Source organism: Equus caballus, chromosome 18 (assembly GCF_041296265.1).
Source record: "Equus caballus isolate H_3958 breed thoroughbred chromosome 18, TB-T2T, whole genome shotgun sequence".
NCBI lineage: Eukaryota > Metazoa > Chordata > Mammalia > Perissodactyla > Equidae > Equus > Equus caballus.
This window is the reverse complement of record NC_091701.1, coordinates 39,140,896-39,166,850: the sequence shown is the minus strand read 5'-3', so window position 1 is coordinate 39,166,850 and position 25,955 is coordinate 39,140,896. Positions and strand designations below refer to the sequence as shown.

At 37.3% G+C, this 25,955-nt stretch overlaps 1 protein-coding gene across 3 annotated transcripts in view; it reads left to right on the top strand.

Annotated features, from left to right (window-relative positions):
- CYTIP (cytohesin 1 interacting protein) overlaps positions 1 to 19,008 on the top strand; it is an 83,967-nt gene extending 64,959 nt beyond the window's left edge. For all 3 annotated transcript variants that reach the window (XM_023622942.2, XM_014732466.3, XM_001491278.5), the window contains 6 exons: positions 99 to 153; positions 3,555 to 3,657; positions 3,868 to 3,961; positions 6,822 to 6,891; positions 15,001 to 15,067; positions 17,469 to 19,008. In XM_023622942.2, coding sequence (XP_023478710.1) covers positions 99 to 153; positions 3,555 to 3,657; positions 3,868 to 3,961; positions 6,822 to 6,891; positions 15,001 to 15,067; positions 17,469 to 17,935 — 856 coding nt within the window. In that variant the 3' untranslated portion in view covers positions 17,936 to 19,008. The remainder of the gene's footprint in view (positions 1 to 98; positions 154 to 3,554; positions 3,658 to 3,867; positions 3,962 to 6,821; positions 6,892 to 15,000; positions 15,068 to 17,468) is intronic.
- Positions 19,009 to 25,955: the final 6,947 nt, after the last annotated feature.

Genomic DNA, 25,955 nt, shown 5'->3' with positions numbered 1-25,955 from the left:
GTCAGCTATTTTTAATTGACAGTTATTTTTAATAAGTATGTGCCAAATGTGATACTTTGATCTTCATGCATAGTTATGTTTTTAATTTTTTATTACAGAAAGCTTGTGACTGTGGAAAAGCAGGATAATGGAACATTTGGATTTGAAATTCAGGTGGGCAGCTTTCAAGTTTTCCAGACTTTTAATGAAGAAAGTGGCATTGGTAGTGTCATGATATTTACAAAGAAAGAATGAAGTCAAGATTAGAGAATGATTTGGCTGTTTTTGGTAGTTTTTCAGTGTGTTGGGTACTATCAATGAAAGAAAGCATTGACGCAAATAAAAAAAACCCCTGAGACATGCTCACCTCCTTGTTCTTAGTTGCGGCAGTATTCCCTTATGTCTGAGACTGACCAGAAATGCTTGTACTCTTTATAGATGTGCATTATATATATATCTGCATTTCTTTATGTTTTGCATTATCGTTTTTTATGGTGTATATCAGATTTTAAATTTATACTTTGGAATTCAAGAAATACTTGAAAGCATATGTATTTGTGTATATAGACCATGTATTCATGTACAGCTCCTGTTGCATTTCAAAAAGACTAAAGGTTTCATATTGTATATAATGAGAAATTTGTGCTTTATTCTTCTTAATGACCACACTTTATAATTATTATTTGAAGCACTTAGGAACATTTGGCTCTACTCATGCTCTAGGAAATTTTTAACACTCTTCTTAGGTTTCTCTGTAATTGCCTAAGAATTTTATTTCTTATTTGCTGTCTGCTTTCTCGTGGCCATATTTGTAAAGATGGTGAGTTAGGTCAAATAAAGGCTAGACCAATTAAGTGTGACAGTAGTAGCTTAAGTATTACTGTTTTTTTTCCATAACACTTTTGCATTTCTTTTAGATGTGTTTTGCACAATCATATTTTTATACTGTACCTCAGCTTTTAGACCAGCTTTTTAGATCTTAGCTTTGGTGCTGCTTTCAGAAAACTTTGGTGACTGAATATCAGCCCCACAATTGGAAAGTCAGTGTATACTTTAAGATTAGGAACAGGAAGCTGCTACGTAAAACATGCTTATGAATAAAGAAGCCAAATGGAATCTGCTGAAATGAACAGGGAGAAGGCTATAGGAGAAAAGAAGATGCCGTCTACTTTCTGAACTCTTCTACTTTTAAATTTGGTGAATTCTGTAATTCTTCCATAGTACTGTCTCTTTTTTCCCATTCACATGAAACATGCTCTTTTCTGTCTTAGAGACACTGTGCTTTTTGTGACTGCTTCTTTTTAAGTGAGAATTATCCTCAAGGATGTACAGCAATTGCTTCTGAAAACAGGATCAATGACTACTCACCCTGCTGAACGTGACAAATGAAGATTTTTTTTTCTTACTCTTCTGTGGTATATATCACTGCTTCCCCATGTTTCTCCCCCACGCCATAAACACTTACTCTACATGGAGCAAGAATCAAAACTATCATTAGTAAGCAACAGGCTGCAGCACTGTGAACGTTTGTAGATCAACATGAGCTGATGGCTTCACCTCTGCGCTGGAGCGTGGGTGTTACCTCACTATGCAGGAATCCACTCCTCTGCAAATTCTGTTTGGTGTATGCTTTCCATGACAAGCTCCAGTCATAAGATTTGGAGAAGTCATCAAATAGAAGAGATGTTCTGGCAACTTTGTGAAGACCAGAGAGAGTCTAATGTACCCATATTGTGCACCCATTGTTAATACATAGTTGAGTCTTGGTCCATCAGGTGAAGGCCATGTTGGAAGAAAACAAGTTCACCTCCTCTCTGGTTTCCTGTGGGTGCTATGTTTATGCTGCTAATGAGAGTTATGCAGCATGACAGGAACACAGGCTTTAGATTCATGCACACCTCAGCTGACATTCTCTCAATGCTACCTTATGAGATTCTTAGGAGTTTCAAATGAAATAACACATATAAAATACTTAATAATGTGCCTGGTACCCCAGTGAAAGATCAGCACACGACAGGCATTAGAATGAAGATCACTGGGCATGAGAAGGGGTGATGTGACTTTTATGTCTCTAAGAAGTGCGGGTGATCATTCTGTCATTGGCCCCTAAAAATGGCAGCTGGAAGACTGGGTAAGAGAGAGAGAGAGAGAGAGCAATATCCAAATAATTATTTCTTTCCAAAACTTTGGGGACTCTGCCTTCTCGTCTCTACCTCTAACCCACAAATTTTACACTTCTTGCAAACATATATATAGGCGCCAGCTGTGTCAGTCAACATGTTTTCCCCTTTACTGTACTCGCTCTGATCACAGGACATGGACGGCAGATACTCACTGCTAATGAGAATCGTTATAACTGCGGTTTCCCAAAGGAGTGCATGTTATAGCTGTGGCACATGAACAAGACTACCTTTGCATCTCTGGAAGGATCCGGGCCATGCCAAGAAGACTTCCTGGTGGAAATGTTAAAGGGGTCTCTGACATAGATGGGAAATATATTACATGATCTTTAAATGTCTCTTCTGTCTTTAAGAAACGGGGATTCTAAATGCCTTATAGAGTGGATAGAAATCCCTCACAGGTTAATAAAAGCAAGTTTCTAGAAGTTGCTTGCACTTCTACATTGACTTTTAGTTCTGGAGCCTGTATGTCTGTAAAGCAAGAAGGATTGAACATCAGACAATTTCTCCATAAGACAGCAGTGCTATAATGTGGTTTAATTTTAGGAATCAGATGTTTGAAAGACTTGCTCAACTCAAAATGCTGATTTTGATTCTAAATGGAACTAGACCTCATAACTTAAATGTGTGAAAAGAAAAATAGGTTTGTTATAGCTCATTGGGCCACTGAATCTAACAAAACATTTATGCAGCGTTCTTGGTACAATTTGAAAAAAACTCAAAAAACAAAAACCAAAAACCAAGCTGCTTTTGCTAAACCAAGGCAAGAGACAACGCGTGATTTTTTCTAATTTACTTGGGTGACTAATGAACCGGTGAGTATTCAGGGCAGGCGTACCAGACAGCGCTCAGAAATGAAGGTAATTGAGTCAATTATAGTACTTTTGAATTAATGCAGGGCAGATTGTCATTATTTGCAGAACTCTGATTTGAAATAATTATTGTTGGCATTTCTCCCTTGCTGGATGTGTACTGTTTCATACGCTCCTGTAATGAGTGCTTTAACTTGGGAGAACCACATAGAGATTTTTCTTTGCTCTTGTCCACTATTGTTTCATCTCGTCGGGAAATGAGAAACTTAGTTTTTCTTAATAAATATGCAATTATGATAGCAACAGGGGTCTCTTGGGCTTGAAGATATAAAATCTTGAGCCAGTCGTATCTCACTTTCTTTCTTGAACGAGATGGTTTTTTATGAATGGGGTTGGCTACAGATTGTGTGGTCGAATTGCAAGATCGGAGCCTTTGATTCAGTTGATATTCAGGAAAGCCTTTCCAAATTGTTCTTTGCACTTACCTATTATACCACTTAAGGTAATTGACACCATTCTATTTTTGGATAAATAGATTCTGAGTTTTTTGAATAGTAATTATGTATCACTTTAATTTTTACAGACTTACAGGCTCCAGAACCACAACACCTACCCCTCAGAGATGTGCACACTAATCTGCAAAATCCAGGAGGACAGCCCAGCACACTGCGCTGGCCTGCAAGCTGGTAATTTATGACTTTTTGCTCATGTTAGGAATTATTTAAATGGCAAGAAATCTTTTTGTTAGTGAAGGTCAGGATGTGATTGTTGCTTCGGATTTTCTTAGCTCCTTTGTGTTGCTGAGGTTTGGGGCTGGCTTGTTTTGTTTCATTTGCATGTCAGGAGATACTATTTAACCAACTGCTTTAACGCTCATTTTTCTTGGTATCTCCCAGGTGATGTCCTTGCAAATATCAATGGTGTGAGCACAGAAGGCTTTACCCACAAACAAGTTGTTGACCTGATCAGATCGTCAGGAAACCTGCTAACGTAACTATCTGTCTGCTTCCTGTAGGGCTTCAAAAATGTTAAGGTCTCTCATAATGCCTGTTGAGTGAATGAATAGGCTTTTTGTTCAGTATCACAAGAAGGGAGGCAGTGCACCATAGCTTTGGGATTGGGTACAGACGTTTTTATCAGTTCCTTTTGTTTCTCAAGGTTTCCTCCAACTTGAACATACTGTCAACATCTGAAGTCAGAGGACATCAATAGTCTAAACGTCTGTGTGGGAGGGATAGCATTTAAAATTTTTATTTTTTATGTCAAATTTCAATTAGACTGGCACACATTCTCTTTGAATGGAGAGGAACTGGTCCAATTTCCATGGTTGATATAATCTTGTACTTAGAACAAATAAACGGTCAGCAGGGCTGAGTTTTTCCCTCTTATACCTCAGGCCAATTGTTATTTCTCCTCTAGTGTTCCATTTGGAAGGAAGAACTAAGTTTACTCAACCCTCCCTTCCCTGTAACACAGACAGTCACACCTGCTAATATTCCAAACTTATTAATGGAGCACTGGTCTCCCCAGTGAGAAATTTGACTGACTTTTCCACCATCCAATCCTTAGACCCTAATAAGATCCTAGCAATTTGTTAAAAGATGAAATTCACTCATTTGTTAAAATGACATTTATTGGGCAAATACTATGTTTCCAGCTCTGTGATAGGCTCGGGGAAGACAAAGACAAAGACTCTTCTAGTGCTTTATTAGTTGTGGAAGGAGATGGGTAAGAAAAGCCTACAAAAATGAGCAATTCTGTTATTTCAATTATTGATGACTAGTCTGAAGAAAGTAAAATAAGGAATGGGATAGGATATTAAGTAAGAGGGCTGCTATTTCAGCTTAGATGTTTAATGTGGCCCTCTCTGAGGAGGGGAAATTTGAGCTGAGACCTAAATGAAGAGAAGGGAAAGTTATAGGAACTCCTGGTGAGAGTATTTCAGGTAAAGGGAGAGATCTCTGAATTCTCAAAAGGGGCTTGGCACCTTCAAGGTACAGAGAGAAAGCCAATGTGATTGGTGGATGGTGGATTAGGGAGAGAATAGTAAGAAATGACTTGTTCGTGGGGCAGAGCATGGGTCTCATCAGTCAGGCTAAGTTGTTTAGGTTTTATTCTGATTAAGATGGGTCCTATATAATCTCATTCATTCTTCACAGCCACCTTATGAGGTTAGTTGTATTCCTATTTACAGATGAAGTGACTGACCTTAAATGAAGGCTGTGTTAAGGTCAACCATCTAGTAAGTGACAGGGCTGGGATTTGACCACCTGCTCTGGATGCCAGGAGCTATTCTCTTCGGTTACACCACAGCTGCTCATTGCAAGCTGCCAGTAGAAAATCCACTAGATGCTCTTCAGTGATTCTAGTCTAAAACTTCAAAGGATATTTTGAGCATATGTAGAAGTAGTTTTGAAAGATGACTGGTGGTGGTAGAGGACTGAGTCCAGTTCTATGGATCCTGTGAGTTCAGGGTTAAGGATGAGGGCACTCTTGCTTCAGAGAACCCTGAATCTAGAACATAAGAACCACTTAGAGTCCAAGAAAACATGCTGGTGGTTAGAATCAGAAACCTATATTCCAATGGGTGCAGTAGGCAGACTTAAGGTGGATAATTAAGGAGTGATGGGAAAAGACAATTAGAAATCCAGAGATCAGGAAAATGAGAGATAGTCTGTACAAATACTGCTGAAGAGAGCAACTAGTCTTTGCCTATGATTTTGCCCATAGACATCTATTGCTTGGGTGGGTCAGACTGACGCTGAGTCCCAGTGAAACAGATTTATAGGGATCCTCACTATTTCCCAGAATCAAGACCGCCCTCATGAAAAAGCAGACAGCAACTTGGCTTGCTATCGTCTCATTCTTTTGGGTGTGATGCTATTAGAAATAAGGGAAAATTGGTCTCCACATTTAATGCTATTATTTTACCATGCCTTGAACAATTTCTTGCATCTTTATAAATAGAGTTACAGCTTATGTATTGGAAGGAATTTGAACCAACACTTTAAAAATGCTTAGGTGTGTGACTCAAACATAAAATTTATTATCTTATTCAGATTGATGGCTTGGTAGTCAAAATAAAGGCCTCTAACTTGAGCTCACAAAACAAATCAAATCACTCAGGATAGAACAAGTCTATCTATTTTTAGAAAGACATTTGGTATAGATAGGGAGAAAAGAACGTCACTGAACTGATAATTCTAGGATTAAAGTTCATAAACTTAAAAGATTTAGAGATGAAAGAGTCATATGAAGGTTATTATCTTATAGTAGTTCTGGTTCAATTTGTCCTAGTTCCAAATTAAGACAATTTACAGAGGTAAAGGCTTCTGGAATCAGAGAGAGGAAAGGAATTTTTCCTGTGTCAAGAAACAGCATGTTGATTTCACTATTTGAAAGTCCCTAGTGCCTGTTGTTTGCATTGCTGTACCGTCATGCTCAGCACGGGGTCTAGAGTCTGGAACACAGTAGATGATCAATAAACATTCACTAAATGAAAGAGGTGATTCAACCAAACCCCACAAGAATAGATTCTAGCGGAGAACACCATCATTGTCATACAGTGGCTTCACTAAAATGGGCTGCAGTTTACACCTTAACCAGACTCTTTACTTTCAGCCACATTCTCAAGGGGAGGTGTTTTTTGTTTTTTTCCGTTTTCTTTCTCTGAATGTTGTCAGAAGATTTGGCCTACGTCCAGATACTTTAAGTGCTGCAAGAATCGTAACATTTATGTTGCTTTTTAAAAATAGCTAGTGCTCAAAGTGTAGTACTCCATAAGGATGGTACTTGTTCAAAAGAATCATTCATGCTACTCCCCCCCCCCACCTCTTTTTTCTTAAAACAGGATAGAGACTCTTAATGGAACAATGATTCTCAAAAGAACAGAGCTTGAAGCAAAGCTGCAAGTTTTAAAGGTAATTTAATTTAATACAGTGAGGCACATTTTTCATCCTTGACTGTGTGATCGGTAGAATAAAGATCTATTTGAGGAGTTGAGATAGCCCTTGAAGATGAAATGTCGTGATGAGTCTAAGCTGAATTATCAAGAGCCACACAATTACCTTCGCAGGAATATTAAATTCCACAAACCAGTGCAAATCGCTTCCTTCCTTCCTCTCTGTGTCTGTGAGGCTCAGAAAGGCAACAGGAAGGCACGTGACTTGAAGAACTTTTCATTAATGCACCTGTGATCTCTCTTGATTTACATTTTGTTTGGAAAAAACAAAGAAGGAGGAGCTGGTCTTCTCATTTTCCCAAGTGCTGCATGTGTGTGCAGGAAGGCTGGAATTTTTGCTTTTCCCCCGTCCTCCTCTGTGTCCTTCCGTTCTGCCTCATTCTTACTACAAAAATCACCTCCTTCTACTTCTGTGACTGTCCTTGAATTTATTTTTATTGGCAAACACACTGTCAACTTCGAAGAGGAAAAATTAAAGTTTCCAGGAGTTAGTGGACAATGCAGGGTTTTCAGTGGAAATTCCCAGAATGGCTCTTTGCGGGTCTTAAAAATCTTAGTTTGCTATACTGATGTGGTTCTGCCAGGCCTTGAAGTCCAGACCCTCACTCATGAGCATCTGAGTTGTAGCCTTCAGACCCCTGCCCCAACCCCAACTGACCTCTTTATCCAGTGCTCCCCGCTGCATGGCAGGGAGGCGTCTGTCTGCGCAGACTGCACAGGCAGGGTGCTCATGTGGACTTTGTTTAGCAATAGCTGCCATTTACTAGTTTTCTTCATGAAGTATCCCCTTCACAATTATTGAGCCCTTAGTTACTGGAGGTAGAGTTCCTATATTTCTATTTCTATTTTGTCTTTTGTATTCCTCTCTTCCTTCACGTCTAATTCATCAACCAGCCCTGTTTTCTTCTTTGTCAACATTGGTTGTATGTTCCTCTTATTTTACTTATCGCTGTGATTTTTTTGACTCAATTTGTAAATTTCCTTGAAAAAAATCCTCAGTTCAGATTTTGGCAGCAATTGCATTGCATTCATAGAATAAGTGAGATCAATTGATACCTTTACTGTTTTCACTTCAAACACAGGATCTCAATCTTTTCATTCAGGTCTTTTATGTACTTCAAAGACATTTTGTAATTCCTTCACACATTTTTACATCTTTTATTATATTTATTCTTATGTACTTCTAATTTTTATTGCTATAGTAAATATGATCTTTTAATTTTTCAGCTGCTTATTGCTGTTGATTTTTGTGTAAATTTTTAAATCCAGTAGTCTTGGTGAGCTGCCTTTATTCTAATATGTTTGTAGATTCCCTTAGATTTTCTATATAGATATCATATCATCTGTGGATAATGAAAGTTTTGCCCCTTTACCCCCAATCATTCAACTAGTTTATTTTCTTCTCTTATAACATTGGTTAGGACCTTCAGTATTTTTTAAATAGTGATAGTCTTATTCTTGACTTTAAAGGGAATGCCTCTAACATTTTATTATACATTTTTGTAAGGAGGAAACAGTGCTTCATTGTATGTAGGTTTTTAAAACTGTCAAAAGTTAATTTGTTTTTTTCAAAATGGAGATAGTGAACATCTTTTTTTAAAAAAAAGTAAAACTGGTTTCTTTCAACCTTTTGTAGAAAAAGGAAAGAAATGTACAAAATAAACTGGTGATGTTATCTAAAACATAAGTAAAAAATAGTTTTATATTTCATGGAATAAAATAGTGTCTTGCACAACACATATTTCATGCTTCTATGCAATTTCTGCTCTTTGAACGTTTTCTCTTGAAGTTTTAATATATATACGTAACTATTATTTTTTCTAACAATGTATGAATTTTTCAGTATCTCCATCCTCTCCCAGAACATCACGAGGACCTTAACATGCTTTAAATGTCCATGTCAGACCTCATCTTCTTTATTATTGCTTACTTTATGGAAAATTTTGTCAATTTTTGAAATGAAAAAATATAGGTTTTTGTTCTAAATAACTGGTATACAAATATACTAACCTGTTGAATTGATGTGCTTGCTGTCGTTTTTTTATGTTCTGTTCCCTACCTCTGGGCTTGCTCTCCTTCTTGCTGTCGTACTTCCTCTGGGGAGGGCAAGCAGGTCTTTCTTTGTCAAAAAGATATCTTTATTTCACCACTACTGTCGAAGGAGAGTTTTACTGGGTAACTGTATTATTCTAAATTGATATTTCGTTCCCTTAGCACTTTGGATGTATTCCTTCTTTGATATTTTTGTTCATGAGCGAGCTCCTAATTGTTTATCATTCATAATTAATCTGCATTATCTATATTTTCTTCTACAAGTTTTAAAGTTTTTCCTTTTTACGTTTAAGTCCTTAATTCACCCAGAATTAATTATTGTATAGAGCTGGAGATAGGATTCCAATTTTATTTTTTTCCACATGAACACTCAGTTCTCCCACACCATTATTTTATGGAACTCCATTTCCCTCAACTGACCGGCAGCGAAACCTCTATTTTTAAGCCAGTTGCATATATGCACGGATTTTCTTACAGGCTCCCAATTCTGATCCACTGGTTGATTTGTTTATATAAAACTCAGTTAGTATACCTGGTAATAAATCTTGATATTTCACTGGGCAAGCTTTCCAGGTTATTCTTGGTTTTTTGATCTTCTATATAAATTTTAGAATCAGATTGTCAAGTTCCCATCAATAAGCGTTAGAATCTTGGTTGGTATCACATTTTATATAGATAGATAAATTTTAGGAGATGATATCCTTATGGTCTGCATTTTCTCACTGATGGATGATCTCACCATTTTTGTTTTCTTTATGTTTTTCAATAAAGTCTTATAATTTTATGCAAATAGATCCTATATATCTTTTGTTAAGTTTATTCCTTTGTAACTTATGATTTTTTGTTCGTATTATAGTTTCTTTATAAAAATTTGATCTTTTAATTGAGATTAATGTAATGGATATGTAAAATAAATTTTTCTATGCTGTAATTATAATCAAACACCTTGCTAAACTATATAATTTCTAGTAAATTATCTATAGATTATTTTGGGTTTCCTATGAACATAATAACTATATAGTAAGAATGACATTGGGTTCTTTTTCTTACTTTACTACACTGGCTGAGGCCTACAATACAATTATAAATAGGAACTATGATAGTAGGCATTCCTGTTTTGTTCTTGACTTTAAGGGGAATTCTTTTGACTCTTTTCTATTAGGAATGAGTTCTTTTTATGAATATACTTTTCGGGTTAAGGAGGCTCCCTTCTACACCAAGTTTGCTGATAGTTTTTATAGAGCTTGTGTATTAAATTTTATCAAAAACTTTTCTCTGCATGTGTTAAGATGACCCTCTCGTTTATTTTTAAAAATCTATCAATACAATGAGTGACATGTAAAGATTTTCTAATATAAAGCCACTCTTGCATTTCTAGAATAAACTCAACCTGTAACTTATAATCATCTTTTATATACTTGCAGATTTGATTTGCTGACATTTTCTTTAGAACTGTTGAGGGCAGCTTCATTTTACAGGTAGAATGGCCTGTAATTTTCTTTTCTCAGTCTATCTTCCTTTAGTTTTAGTCTCCAGTTTACTGGACTTTTAGCATGATCTGGGGACTATCTTCCCCTTTTTTCCCCTTTGGTAGAGTTCTTGTAACGCTATCTGAATTAGCTGTGCTTGAGCCTCATTTTTGGTGGAAAGACTTCTAAACTCTGTTTCAGTTTCATTATTAGTTATAAGACTGCCTAGGCTTTCTGGTTTTGGTTTTTGGGCCTATTTATTGAATTATGTTTTTGTTAATAAAGTTTTTAAATTTTCGAATTTCTGGCATGAAGTTGATAATAAACATTCTCTTCTCATCTTCTCTTTTCTATCACAACTGTGATTATGTTCCATTTTTATTTGTACTACTTTTTATGCCTTCTCTTCTTTTTATTCTTTGTAATTCTCTCTAGAGTATTTTCTATTTTTGAGTCTTTTCAAAAACTGGTATTTCAATTTGTGGCACTGGTTCATCTTTTTCTGGTTGCTTTTAAGATGTTCTTTTGTCTTTATTGATCTACAGTTTCACCACAGTTTGATAAGGTCTGGACTCATTTCTCCATTTATACTGCTTAGAATTTGCAGTGCCCTTTCAATCTAAAGACTTGTGACTTTCTTCATTTTTGGAAAGCTATCAGCTCCATCTCTTTAAATATACCTTCTTCACCATTCCTTGAATTATCTTCTGGTATTTCTGTTAGACATATTTTAGTTTCTTGATTTATCTTCCATGCTTCCAAACCACTCTTTCATATTTTATATCACTTTATCTTTTTTGTGATTTTTTAAAAAATTCGTTAGTATTATCTTCAATAATGTTGTGTTCTGTATAGAATGTGTTCTTTCTATTGAGTTTTTTTTAAAGATTGGCACCTGAACTAACAACTGTTGCCAATCTTCTTTTTTTTTTCTCCTTTCTTCTTCTCCCCAAAGCCCCCCAGTACATAGTTGTATATTCTAGTTGTGAGTGCCTCTGGTTGTGCTATGTGGGATGCCACCTCAGCATGGCCTGATGAGTGGTGCCATGTCCGCACCCAGGATCTGAACCGGTGAAACCCTGGGCCGCCAAAGTGGAGCGCGTGAACTTAACCACTTGGCCATGGGAACGGCCCCTTTCTATTGAGTTTTAAAAATTGATTTTTTTAAATTTTCAAATAGTTATTTTTCATGTCTATCTGTCCATGTTTTATTTATTTGTTTCAAGTTTCTTGTTCTTATGAACATTGATCTCATTTCTCTCTCAGAGGATTATAAATATTCTTGTTTTAAAGTCTTCATTGAACACTTTTCTATTTTCATTGTATTTGGAGAGAATCCATGTACTGACGATCAGTTTAGTTGTCTCTCTTGTCACTAGATTTCTGAGGGTGTTTTAGAGTTTAGCTTGCCCACTTCCCTTGCACGGTGGCCTCTTCCTTCTGCTCAGTGTGATAGTTAGGCAGTTGCCTCTGTTCTGCGCTTCAAGACTTCCAACCCAGAGCCAGGTCTGGTGGCATGGATGTCTCCTCTGGAGGGTCACTGTGCTGCCTGGCCCAGGTCATGAGGGTGCATTTATGTACTCCTGCCTCTCTAGGTACAAGCTCTACATGAACCATCAGCAGTTTTTCTCAGCCTCCTTTTCACGATGATGGAGCTTTAGCCAAGGTTCTTTTCTCTAGCAGGAAACTTATCTCTGTTCTCCGCCTCAGATAAGTGCATTTAAACTATATATCACTGTAGGATTCAAATCGCTAGATGCCTCTTTCTGCTTTTCCAGGTCCAGCAGACCTTTGGGTTCATTCCTGCTTACCTTCTTGCATTTCTGTTTCTTTTCTAATCTTGAAATTACAAGATTTCCAGTTCATCCCTGGAGCCAGAAATGCCTGGGTCTGACCTATAACCAAGGTGAGGCTGGCTTCCCCTTCACACAATGACATTTAGTTTGTGCGTTCTACGTAAATGTGTATTCTGCCCTTCCAAGACTCTTTGTGAGGCCAGGAGCTCTTCTTTAGAAGTGATAGTCCCTTCTGAGCCATGTTTTCAGGGATTCCCTTTCTCATGACCTATGATTCAAATGTTCAACATGAAAACAGCACATCCAATGTGTTGGGGGAGCTATTTTTTAATCTAGTTCTGCTATTTAATGAGTTTATAGCCCTTGGGAAATATTTTGCTACATTGAATTTTTATTTTCTAATCTCGAACTTTTTAGGACAGTCAGGAAGATTAAACAGTATATTATTCGTGAAAGCACTAGGAAAATAGTAAACCACCATGGAAATGTTTAGCTATATGTCTAACGTAGGTTGAAACATTGGAAATATATCCAATCCAAAATATCTAATGTGTGATAATTGAGTGTTGTTTCAGGAAGTCGTTCTTTTATATATTCATTCAACCAATGCTTACTGAGCAGCTGCTGTGTACCAGGCACTGAGCAAGGCTCCATGAGGTGCTGTGGCTCAGGTTGCTTAGATCTCCCAAGTGCTTTAGTTTTCTTTTAATGGTGAGAGGTTAGAATTGTGCAAATATGCAACTGTGATGTTAATAACAGGCAGCAACAGACTCTGAGGAAAATAGGGAAGCTTAGATATAGACTCAAAACTCTGAGTCACTTTGACACATCTGATCTTTACATTGGTATTTTCTTGGTTTAAGTGATGACATACTTAGATGACTGGGCGAAATCAACAGATTAGATATTTTAAAACCCTTATTTTCAGAAAAATCACCTATTTGGTAAGCCCTGACTTTGTATTTCTGGATAGTAAGTACAGAAATACAACTACCTCTTCTCTCTCTATTTAGTTTTGACGGTAAACCTGTCCTTATGCTCCCTTCCTGGACTCTGTTCTCTTGCAGGAGATAAATTTCTTTGAGAAAGAAGAATGGGCTTGGTATATATGCCAGATCCTTGCTAGTTTTCCACTCCCTGGGTCCCTGATTCTAACCTTCACGTGACCACTGGTTTACACAGATAACAAGAGCTGCGATCCAGGCAGCCCAGCAGTCTCATAGCCAGATAGACTATATTATAGCACAGAAAAAACGAGAACTTAACTGAGCCAGGCATTTTATAGCTTTGATTTATTCCTTGCATATTATTTTAACAACCACAAGGATTGCTGCTAAATGTTACTATTGTTTAGACTTGGAAATTCTGCCCAGAGATTGCTCAGTCCCTGAACTGAGGAACCAGCAATTTTCCCTTACACATTTAATAACGTATGTGTAATGTTATCATTTTCTTTTCTTTGGGCTTCCCCTCCCAAATACACGTTTTTTTTCTTTTCCTTTTTAGTCTTCATCTGCCCCTTCCAGATTACTTTGTACAAAGGACCACTTGTTTCCAACGAGGCTGCCTTTCCTTTGGGATAAGCGTCCACAGGCTAATCTGAGCTGTGCCTGCCTGCTGGGCTTGCTGTGGGGACTGAAATGGCAAAGGAAGGGGTGGAGCAGAGGACTGAGCGGGAGGGGGAAGGAACCTTTGACTGTGCCTCGTCAGGTGCCTTCTACCTGGTTTGTTTTCGATTCCCATCCTCAGCCTCGTCTGTGGGCTAGGCCAGGCCTCACGTGTAGTCTTGACCTTTAAAGCAGCCACTTCGTTCCCACCCCGGGCCTCCGCTCTTGTGTGCCAGGCAGCCAAGGAAGGAAGCAGTTAAGAAGCTACGGTGTGGCGCTGGCCCAGTGGCGCAGCGGTTAAGTTCTCACATTCCACTTGTCAGCGGCCCGGGGTTCCCCGGTTCGGATCCTGGGTGCGGACATGGCACCGCTTGGAACACCATGCTGTGGTAGGCATCCCACATATAAAGTAGAGGAAGATGGGCATGGATGTTAGCTCAGGGCCAGGCTTCCTCAGCAAAAAGAGGAGGATTGGCAGTAGTTAGCTCAGGGCTAATCTTCCTCAAACAAAAGAAGTTAGGGTGCTTAGCAGTGTTCTAAGTTTAGTCCTTCAGGGAAGTCTTTCAGAACAGGTCAGCTTCCCTTTTTTGGTGTGGAAGCTAAATCAATGTCCAGCAAAACAGACTGTTTTAGCGCCTCAGCCTTATAGGCTGATGATGGTATTTATTGAATATTTCTTAAATTCTGGTCACTCTTCTAAACATCTTACTTCTACTAACTCATTTAATCTTCATGTCAGTCCCAGGGTTTAGGTTCTCTTATGGTTGTCCTCTTGCAGATGGGTGAAACCTAGAGTGTAAATCTTTGCCTAAACAATAGTAAATGACGCAAACCTAAGCAATCTGGTTCTATAATATTTTTAAAAATGAAGATATATAAACGTCATTGTTTCTATTGTCTATTGTTTCTGTTGAAACAATGTCATGGTTTCAACTTGTTGGTGCTACTAGATTTTTTTCTTGAGAAAGTAGTATTCCCAATATCCCTCTTTAATGAAGAAAATGATCTTTCAAATGAACAGAAGGGTTGCTAGTGCTAGAAAGAAAAGAAAAAATTTTAATGACAACTCTCAACACCTAGAAGTCAATTGCTGTCTTCACTGGGGTTTCCTATAATGAGTATTTTTTTTCCTTCTTTCTCACAGCAAACTTTGAAGAAGAAATGGGTGGAGTTCAGATCTCTGCAGTTACAGGAACACCGCCTGCTTCATGGTAAATGCGATTTCCTGTTGAGAAACCACCTAACATTTCATCCTTACAGTATTTCTGCCTCTAAGTTGTTTTAAGATTATTATCATTACAAGAAAAAATTGTTTAGCATGGATCAAGAATACTAGTATGTGTTTCTTTGGCGTGAGCTTTGGAGTGACCTGTGTATTTGGAGGAGGGGTAAGTTAAGTCACTCCCCCTCCTCCATACACGTAACACGTATGCACATGCAAACATGCACATGCATGCACACACTTGCAAGAGGCACCTGGTGATTTTAAAAGAACAGGAGGAATGATTGCCTAATTTTCCTACCACTGCAGCAGATGAATTAAATTCCTGAGAATGTTCATGGCTTAGAGGCTTCATAGTTGTCAGAAACTATTGAGACTGGAAGGGTAGCACGCTTCTTGGGTAGAGCTCCTGTCATTTGTTCAAATTGTGTAACTTGCATTGATGCAGAGAAATCCTTCTTCAAGGCCTCTAAACCCAAGGCAGAAATGTGAACGATCATCGTTAATGGTAAATGCATGGCTCTTGCCACTGTGTGCTTTCTGAAGGGGAGGTTTGGGTTTAAAATTTGTTGATTTGATATGTGCTATGTGACTGGTATAATCTGCAGAATGAACTGGTATGTACAAATAGTTCACTGAAACCACTGGCCATGTGGGTTTGAAATATAAGTTATATCTCCTTCAGATAATACTGAGCTAAAGTCTCTATTTATAACTAGAACATCTGTTAAAAGTGATAATCTGTTTAAAAAAAAAAAGGTACGTTTAATTCTTAATTAGGCACTAATTTATGGCTTAGAGATTTGTGTTGAAGGTATGTGTCTTTAAAAAATGAAACATATGAATTACTTCTCTTTTTTATGTTAACATTTTAACAAAATTCATAATAGATTTTTTGGGGGTCTGAAGTTTGCTAGCAAGACAGAGGTACAAAATCCAACCACTGCCTGGATTTCCATAGACTTGAGGATGTTTGGGAAACCTTTGCCTCCACTTCTGGAGCATCCTGGACTGGAAATGGGGTTTGACTTGCGAAGTGTAGGCAGTCCTGGTGTTCGATGGCAATGGCCTTGCTTAGTTCAGGATCGAGAAGATTGACGCCTCATAAGGTCATTGTTGTACACATTCTTTGAGAGATTGAAGGAATTCTTCTTTAGTTTACTTTCTCTAGACCTAGAATAAATATCTAGGGCATGAGACTCGACAAAGCAATTTCTCTCCAATCAAAAGAAATTCATCAACTCATTGCAAGATGAAATAGGAGGCTGCATTAGCAAAAAGGAAAGCATTATGACTTGTCACTGCAGGGCTGGCCATATTCAACCTTGCACATCAAGTGGAAAAATAAACAGTCTCTTCTTGTATTGCCCACCAAGGACGAAAAAGAGCAGCAGTAGAGATAATCAGCACAAAATAAAACCACTTCTGAGTGTGCAATGTTCTAGTACTTTTCCTGAAGCAGAGTCACCTTCTAATTATATCGTTCTCAGTCTGGTATTACAAATAATCTCCTTTCTTTCAGCAGCCTAACAACCAACTCAGATAGTGCAGAAGCAAGTGGGGTACGGACAGGATGTTGATGTGTGATTAAAATTTGAGTTTGGAGAGCCCAGATGTAGGTTATAAAAGGTTGATGAAAAAATTCAGCTAAGCAGATAAAGTTCAGCTTCTTCAAATGAATTATTACTTATTTGAGGACAGGGATGTTTTCTGGATATAGTACCATTCTAGAGCTTTTAAGTATGAAAGTATTCTAAGAAGAAACTTGGAGTCTCGAGGCTGGAAGATACCCTTTCTGTTTTAAACACCTTTGAATTCTCTATAATCAGCCTACAGGTGCAGGTTTTAAAACTGTATTTCCCATACACTTCAAATGAAGTTATAATAATTTTACAATTATTAAAAAAAGACATTAACTAAAAATGAGAAGAACTAAATGGAGAAAATTCATAACACAACATTTCCCCAAGTATATTCTTTAGAACCCCATTTCTGTGAGAATTTTAATAAAAGTTTGCAGGGTCACTTCAGTTTAAGAAGTGATCCTTTTGGAGATTCACAAGTCACACTGGTGTACTGTTAGATGAGTTGAACTATTCTCATATGAAAGATCTTGTTTAGATTTATTTAATCCAGGATTACCATTTCCTGACCGTGGAATCCTTTTACATGGAAGCTAGTCCACAAACAATAGTTTGGGAAACACTACTGTAAGATTTCTCAAATAGCCTCATACAACAGTCACTAGTTCACGCAAATCAAAGCTTAGTGAAAAATATTATCCACCATTACTCTTTCTTGTGCCTTTTGAAAAGAAATTTTGGTGTATTTACTTGTAGGGGGTGACGTTCAGATCTTTTCCACAGTAGACTTTGTTTTCTGCATTCTAGGTGATGCCACTAACTGCCCAAGTTTGGAAAACATGGACATAGATGAATCAACTTTGTTTGGAAGCCTGCCTGGGCTGGGCCCAGCCCTCCTGGACCGGAATCGATTATCCAGTGAGAGCAGCTGTAAGAGCTGGCTGAGCTCCATGACCTTGGACAGCGAGGATGGGTACCAGACATGTATCTCTGAGGACTCGAGCAGGGAAGCCTTCAGCCGGCAGACAAGCACAGATGATGAGTGCTTTGTCCCCAAGGATGGGGATGATTTTCTGAAGAGGTCTTCTTCGAGGAGGAACCGCAGCATTAGTACTGCCAGCAGTGGATCCATGTCTCCGTTGTGGGAGGGCAATTTCTCAAGCATGTTTGGGACCCTGCCCAGGAAAAGCAGAAGGGGAAGTGTCCGGAAACAACTCTTGAAATTCATCCCTGGCCTTCACCGTGCTGTGGAAGAGGAAGAGAGTCGCTTTTGATGGGTTGTGGCACCCTTACGTATTAGCTTATTTTGTAAATATCTCTAGACTTGATTAGATCAACTCCACCCAGCTTGGTGGGAAAGTGCAGATGGATTGCAGAACTGACGTGCCATTTCTTGGCAGTAGTGACCTTTATTTAAATTTTCGTATCATTATTTTTGCTTCTTAAATCATTTTTCAAACAGAACAGCTCAAATTAGAAATAGATAGTAGAAGGGGAAAGTAAGTAATAAGTTAGATAATATTACAAATTAACGCAAGTGCCTGCTCATTCTAATGCTTCCAGTGAATGCAAGAGTAATATTTATTTTCTAGATTATCCACGTGAAAAACCAGAACTTTTGGAGTCATGTGAATAAGAGAATAACAGAATCTAATCACTTTGGAATACCTTTTGTAAGTTAATAGGTAGGTTACAAAACTCTATGTTTGCTTAAGCTCAGTAGCCTCTGAGAAGGCTTAAGAGTAGGCAATTTTGAATGTTTCTGTTCAAATCTATGAAGGATTATAAACAAAGATGATCGCCAGCCATTTTTTGCATCCACAGTGACAATAAAGCAGGAAGTATAAGAGTTAATATGAGGATTTAAGCTTCACAAGATCCATGGAAAAACGTTGTCTGAGATGGGTGCTGAGGAAGATTATAATAAGGTCTTTTTTATAGGCAGCCTAATCAAAAAGGTTTGGAATGTCATTCTCACCTGATTCAACTTTTGTTCTGCTGAACCATGATGACAAGTCTAGAACTCTCAAGATCCTACAGCTTTGTGATGTTTTTTGAACAAATGTCTGAAAGTTGAAAAATTAGATTCAGGAAAAAGATTTTCCTCCTGTAGTTTTTCTCACATTAATCCTCACTTTATATTGTATGTTCCAAATAATTACTGCCTCAGCACTCTTTTGCCTATTAGTTTTGTCAATATCACATTACTTCTAACCTTTCAATCACATTTTTATTCGATACCCATTAAAGTTCATGATTTCTCTGTTCTGGTGATACGGCTGCTCTTTGCCTATATTCTAGAGCAGATGATCCAGACAATGTAATAAATAGTCCTTACTGATTTTAAGTTGTGTATGTGTGTATGTTTGAGAGAAATAGAGACATTTGATAGTTGCCTGTGAATGGAACTGCTACACTTACATAAACTGAGTAAAGAACCAGTTATTTTGAGTAACAAAAGAGGGGAAGGTAGGAAAGCTTGTGGGGTAAGAAATAAATAAAATAAAATATAAAAGATTTCTAATGGCACCTACTTTCTATTAATTCTTTGAACTCAGAAGCATCCTGTGGGCTCTGCTTGAGCATCATCCCTATGAAAAGCAATGTACGGTGTGCTTCACATGAACAATAACAATCCTGTGTACCATTTACTAGACGCCTAGTAGGTTAAAGATGCTTTTCATGTGATCTCTGAAATAACCCTGTAGACAGGTGTTAGGCATACAGACAAGGAAGCAAGAATTTGGAGAAACTCCCATGGTCAGTGGCAGGGCTGAAATTGGAAGCCGGTTGTAGATATTGCATGGATAAGGATATTGTCTTTGGTAAATAGGAAAACAAACACATTTAGGGTGACTTTTTCTCCTGGTCTCCACAAGCAAGTTTTCAGATATAGGCATATTGATAACTGCATGGTTAGCAATACATTGATTTCCAACAAGAGCTTGCAAACCAGTTGTGATTCAACTGATATTGCTTATTTCTCATCACAGACTAGAATCATGATGTTAAAGATCTGCTTGCTTGAATGCAGCATTTCCTGTTAATCCTATTTTGCCAAGTCCAGGGGAAATAAATACCACATTTGTTTGAGGAAAGATGACTTTAAACTATTCTACAATGTGAACAAGGTTTGGATTATTACCACACGTCATCTCCATCACTGGTCATTTGCTTTTCCGGTGGCTTTATGTGTTAAATATGATGTAATACTCTTTCTTAGAATAAACGTCAAACCCAAAAAGGCACAGGGAAGGGACAGAGCAAGTTTCACTGTAGACTGTGATAAGAATTAGAGTCAAGGGTTAGATATGTTCTGGAAAAAAAGAAAAGCACTTTTTAACCAAAGTACAGGAAGCAAGGGTATGTCATGTTTTGTGTGTTCACAAGTTGTAAGAAAACCAGCTGCTGTTTGTGGAAATGTGGGTAAATTTCTCACAGCATAGCTTTTCAAACTTGACCTCAGTGGGGCTTTAGAAGATTTTATTTCTCTAAACTTCTCATGCATAATGACTCACTTTGATGTAATTTACTGAGAAAAGAAAAATGAGGTTTCTTTTTTTCCCTAACGTTGTCAAATATGTGATATTGGTGAATTACATTAATTGACAATTTGTTTTTAAAGTTCATTTTTCTACTATGGCATTGAAAGCCAAACTTGAATCTAGTGTGGCTTTGATAAACCAAATTTGAAATAAACTTTTATTCGTCACTTTGTACTTTGCAATACTTACATATCTTAGTTGCATGACACGAGAGTATTTAAAATCTTAGTTTGAACTGAAGAAATAAAACTTGGACACAGTTTGTGTGTCCTGATCATAAAGTATAACTATTTATGGATATATACAATCTAAGCACAGTAAATAATACATAACAAGTATATTGAACCCTTCAGATCACAAAATTATTGGTACTCTATATCCATTTCCTTGCAGAACTATGGACAATAAAACACAAATTTGATACTTTTATGAAATAATGAATGCTATTCTTCAGTGTCAGAACTTTCTCCCTTCTCTCTTTCTCTTTATCTCTCTTTACCTACCTACCTTAAATGCAACAGTTATTTTAAAAGAAGATTTGTTAAAATCTGGGGTGACTGCTTGACACCTAACTCTTTGAGGTTCTTAAAAGGCATTACCTACTTAATTGAGGCTTTGCACTTGTATCAGCTTTCTGTTGTTGCTTACAAAATTACTGAAAACTTGGAGGCTTAAAACATATTTATTATCTCAAAGTTTTCATGGGTCAGGAGTATGGGCAAAGCTCAGCTGGGTCTGCTAAGGGTCTCACAAGGCTGCACTCAAGATGTCACCCAGGATTGAGTTTTAAACTGGAGGCTTGACTGGGGAAGGACTTACGACTAAGCTCTCTCAGGTTGTTGTCAGAATCATTTCCTTGTCACCATAGGATTCATGGCAGCTTGCTTATTAAAAGCCAGCAATGGAAAGAAAGAGAAGGCACTGCAAACAAGACAGAGTAGTAAGTACTGCAATGTAACCACAGGAGTGGCGTCCCATCACCTTTGCCATATAGCAGAACATAATCACGGGAGTGACATCCCATCAACCGTGCCCTGTTCTGTTAGGTGGAAGTCACAGGACCCACCCATACTCAAGAAGTGGGGATTACACAAAGGCATGAACATCAGGAGGTGGGATCAGTGGGCTGCCTCAGAGTCTGTTTACAACCCTATTCAAGGAGTTCACAAATTTGATAATAGAAAGATATTGAGTCGGCTCTAAACTCCTTTGAGTAAAAATAAATGGCAAGTGTTATCATTTTTAATTTTTATATAGAGAAATAGTAAGATTAAAGATCTTTGAAATTAAAGAACCTGGTCAATAACGTATGACTAGCCAAAAAGCTGAGTAGGAAGCCGAATCCAGTTCTATGATTCACCTCCCAATTTTGTCCATGAGGCGCATGCGATGATGGGCGATTTTAAAAGAATATTAAGGAGTGAACTAGTTACTTGCTTTCAAATTTTGCTCAGGGAATCGTAGTGTATTAAAGTTAATTCAGTGATTGGCGTGCTGGACTTTATCACTTCCATGTGAGTACATCTTTATGAGCAAAAGGCAGGAATTCCACAGAGAAACAATACAAAACTCTCATAATCAAAACTACAAAGCACAAAAGGAAGAGATCAACCAGGAGGAAAAGTCAGGAGATAGCACAAACAGCAGAATTATCAGAACTTGAGAAAATAAATCAGTTTGAAAGAATTTAAAACATGTGAATCTTAGGAATAGAGGATAAGTCCCTCAACCTGATTAAAGAACATCTACAAAAACCTATAGCTAATGTCATTATGGTGAAAAACTGGATGCTTTGCCCCTAAGACCAGGTACAAACCAAGAATGTCCTGTCATGACTTCTATTCACCATTATACTGAAAGTCCTAGCTAGTGCACTAAGACAAGAAAAGAAAATAAATGTACACAAATAGGGAAGGAAGAAATGAAACTGCTTTTGTTTGCAGATGGCGTGACTTTCTGTGTGGAAAATCCCAAAGAATCAACAACAATAACAAAAATCCTGAAACTAATAAGTGAGTACAGCAAGATCACAGGATACAAATTACTATACAAAGTCAATTTATTTCCTATATATCAGCAATAAACAACTGGGATTTGAAATTAGACAAACAATGCCATTTACAATAGTACCAAAAAAAGAAATACTTAGGTGCAAACTTGATAAATTATGAACAAGATCTATATGTGGAAAACTCTGATGAAAGAAATCCAAGAGAATCTAAATAAATAGAGAGAGATTGTGTGTTCACGGATTGGAAGATTCAATAGTGTTGAGATGTCAGTTCTTCCTCATTTAATCTACAAATTTAGTGAAATCCCCAAATCAAAATTTTAGCAAGGTATTTTGTAGACATTGGCAAACTGATTCTAAAGCTTTTATGGAAAAGCAAAAGCCCTCAAACAGTCAATGTACTACTGAAGAAGAAGAAGAAAGAGGAGGAGGAAGGGGTGGAGGAGGCAAAGAAAGCTGGAGTAATACTCAATTCTAGACTTTTTATAAATCTACAGTAATGAAGACAGCACAGCATTAGCAAAAGAATAGATATATAGGTCAATGAAACAGAACAGAGTGTCCAGAAATAGACCCAGACAGATAGAGCCGCTTATCTTTCACAAAGGAGCAAAGGCAGTTAAATGGAGAAAGAACAGTGTTTTCAACAAATGGTTCTGGAACAATTGCACAGTCCTGTGACTCCATTTAACTGCCTTTGCTCCTTTGTGAAAGTTCTGGAACAACTGCACAGTCCTGTGAAAGACTTTACACATTTCACAAAATTAACTCAAAATGGATCATAGACCTAAATGTAAAACATAAAACTTCTATAGGATAACACAGGAGAAGTCTAGATGTCCTTGAGTTTGATGATAAGTTTTTAGATACATCAAAAGGATGATTCACGAAAGAAGAAGTTGATACATTGGACTTTATTAAAATTGAAAACTGCTTCAGGAAGGATATTGTTAAGGGAATCAAAAGAAAAGTCATAGATTGGGAGAAAATATTTGTAAAACACATATTTGAAAAAGGACTTGTATTTAAAATATAAAAAGAACATTTAAAACTCAAAATAATAACCAACCCAATTAAAACGTGTTCAAAAGATAAGAACAAACATGTCTCTAAGGATGATATATAGATGGCAAATAAGTACATTAAAATGGCTCAATATCTTTTACCATTTGGGATTTGCAAATTAAAATAATGGGATACTATTACATGGCTATTAGGGTCATTAAGATCCAAAAAACTGACAATACCAATTGTTGGCAAGGATGTGGAGTGACAGGAATGATCTTTCAATGCTGATGGGAATGCAAAATGGTACAGCCACTTTGGGAGACAGTTTAGCAGTTATTTTACAAAGCTAAACATAGTCTTATCATAAAATCCAGCAACCACACCTTAGGTATTTACCCAGCTGATGGGAAAATTTATGTCCGCACAAAAACCCACAGACAAATATATGTAGCAACTTTACTCATAAACACCAAAAACTGGAAGCAACTAAAATGACCCTTAATAGATTAATGGATAAACAAACTATGGTGTATCCATACAATGGAATATTATTCAGCTATAGAAAAAATGAAGTGTCAAGCCAGTAAAAGGCATGATGAATCTTAAATGCATGTTGCTAAGTGAAAGAATCTGGTCTGAAAGGGCTACATACTGTATGGTTCCATTTATATGACATTCTGGAAGAGACAATACCATAGCAATAGTAAAGAGAATCAGTGGTTTCCTAGGGTTTCAGGGTGGGGTAGGTGGTATGTGTGTGTGGCGAATGTTGAATAGATGTAGCACTGGTGAGTTTTACAGAGTTTTCTTAGTCTACTTGAGCTACTGAAAAAAAAATACCGCAGACTCCGTGGCTTATACATCAAAAGTTTACTTTCTCACAGTTCTGGAGGCTGACTGCTGAGCAGAGCCTTGGGGGTGCTATATGAGGGCAAAGCAGCCACCTGCAAGCCTGGAAGAGAGCTCTTAATAAAAAACTGGACCCTGCCGAAAACTTGATCCTGGACTAGAACTGGAACTAGTATCCAGAACTGTAAGAAAATAAATTTCTGACGTTTAAGCCATCCAGCCTGTGGGATTTTGTTACGGCAGTCTAGCAGATTAAGACAAGAATGGTAAAACTATTCTGTATGATATTGTATTTGTGGATATATGACATTATGCATTGTTAAAACCCATAGAATTTTATAGCACGAAGAATGACTCAATGTATGCAAATTAACAAAAACCCACTTAGGAGGTTGGGGGATCCCAGGATCGAATGCAGAATGTGACAAGACAATCTAACTGTATAATTAATGTGTGAAACAACCTACTCAAGAAAGTAGAAAGGAAAGGAGCTGACCTAAGTAACTCTGGAAATGATTGAAGTCTGTAAACTTCAAGGCAAAAGAAACTATACATAAACATTGTACTCTAGTGGAAAAAGTTGTTTTCCATGGAGGTAATGGTTAACCATTCTGTTACTGCTGTACACGTATATTGGAAGTGAACTATTCATAGATGAATGGCTGATATGGGAGCCAGGTTTTTCACTGTTGAAATGGGAATTTACAGACGAATAAGGGAAGAAGCTAGAATGATCCATATAGAAATGGATTAGAGTTGGAGACATCAGTATACATTCAAAACTAGCTTAAGTTAGTTATAGTTGATTACACAGATAAATATTTATAGATATCTTATATACACAGGTTAATATACACTCATAGATCAACTTTTTCCATCAGCTAAGAAGGCCCAGAAGCAATGATACCCTAGTAGCAATGAAAACTCCTAGCACCAAGGTATTTGTTTTTAATATCATTCTCCAATAAAAGAAACCAGGGTTCCTTGGAGAAATGACTGATTCTAGGACTGGTGTAGGAAATGTACAAGAAGAGCCTGGAGTATTTTGTGGTGCCAGAATGCAAGAAAGTATTTAAAATACATCACAAAACCTCACAATGCTGGGGTTATATCAAAGAGAGACAAGCCAAGTAAATGAACTCCCAATGGCCAAATTTGGAACAGTTTGAGCAAGAAAATAAGTAAAAGAGTATTAGATTGTAATTCAAAAGGTAAAATAAATATTCATGGATGGGTCCATACTGATATAAATAGAGGACTGAATAAATAACAAATGGGGTGAAGAGACACATCTGTGGAGAAGAATTCCAAGTAATTTATGTGGACACTCTACCTTCAAGAATGTGGAGCGTAACATCCCATTCCTTAAGCATGATCACTTTCCTCCAAGGTGTACAGTATAGAAAGGGGAGAAAAAAAAGTAACTCTATAGTAGAGATACCCGACAAACACTACTTCCGTTAGGTGATCAAGATTAACATCAACAGTGACAGGTCATGTTGATAACACATATGCTTGATATGACATAGTGAGAACGGCACTTTATCTCTGTGGTCTTTCTCCCAAAACCCATAACCTGAGTGTACTAATGAGAAAAACATCGGACAAATCCCAGTTAGGAGACATTCTACAAAATACCAACCAATTCTTCTCAAAATTTCAAGGTCATCAAAAACAAGTAAAGACTGAGAAATTGTCAGAGTCAGGAGAAGCCAAGGTAGACAGGAGGACTAAATGTAATGTGGTATCCTGGATATCATCCTGGAACAGAAAAAGACATTAAGTAAAAAGAAATTCTGAATAAAGTATGGGCTTCAGTTAATAATAATGTATCAACATTCATTTTAATTGTAACAAATGTACTATGATAAAGTAAGACAT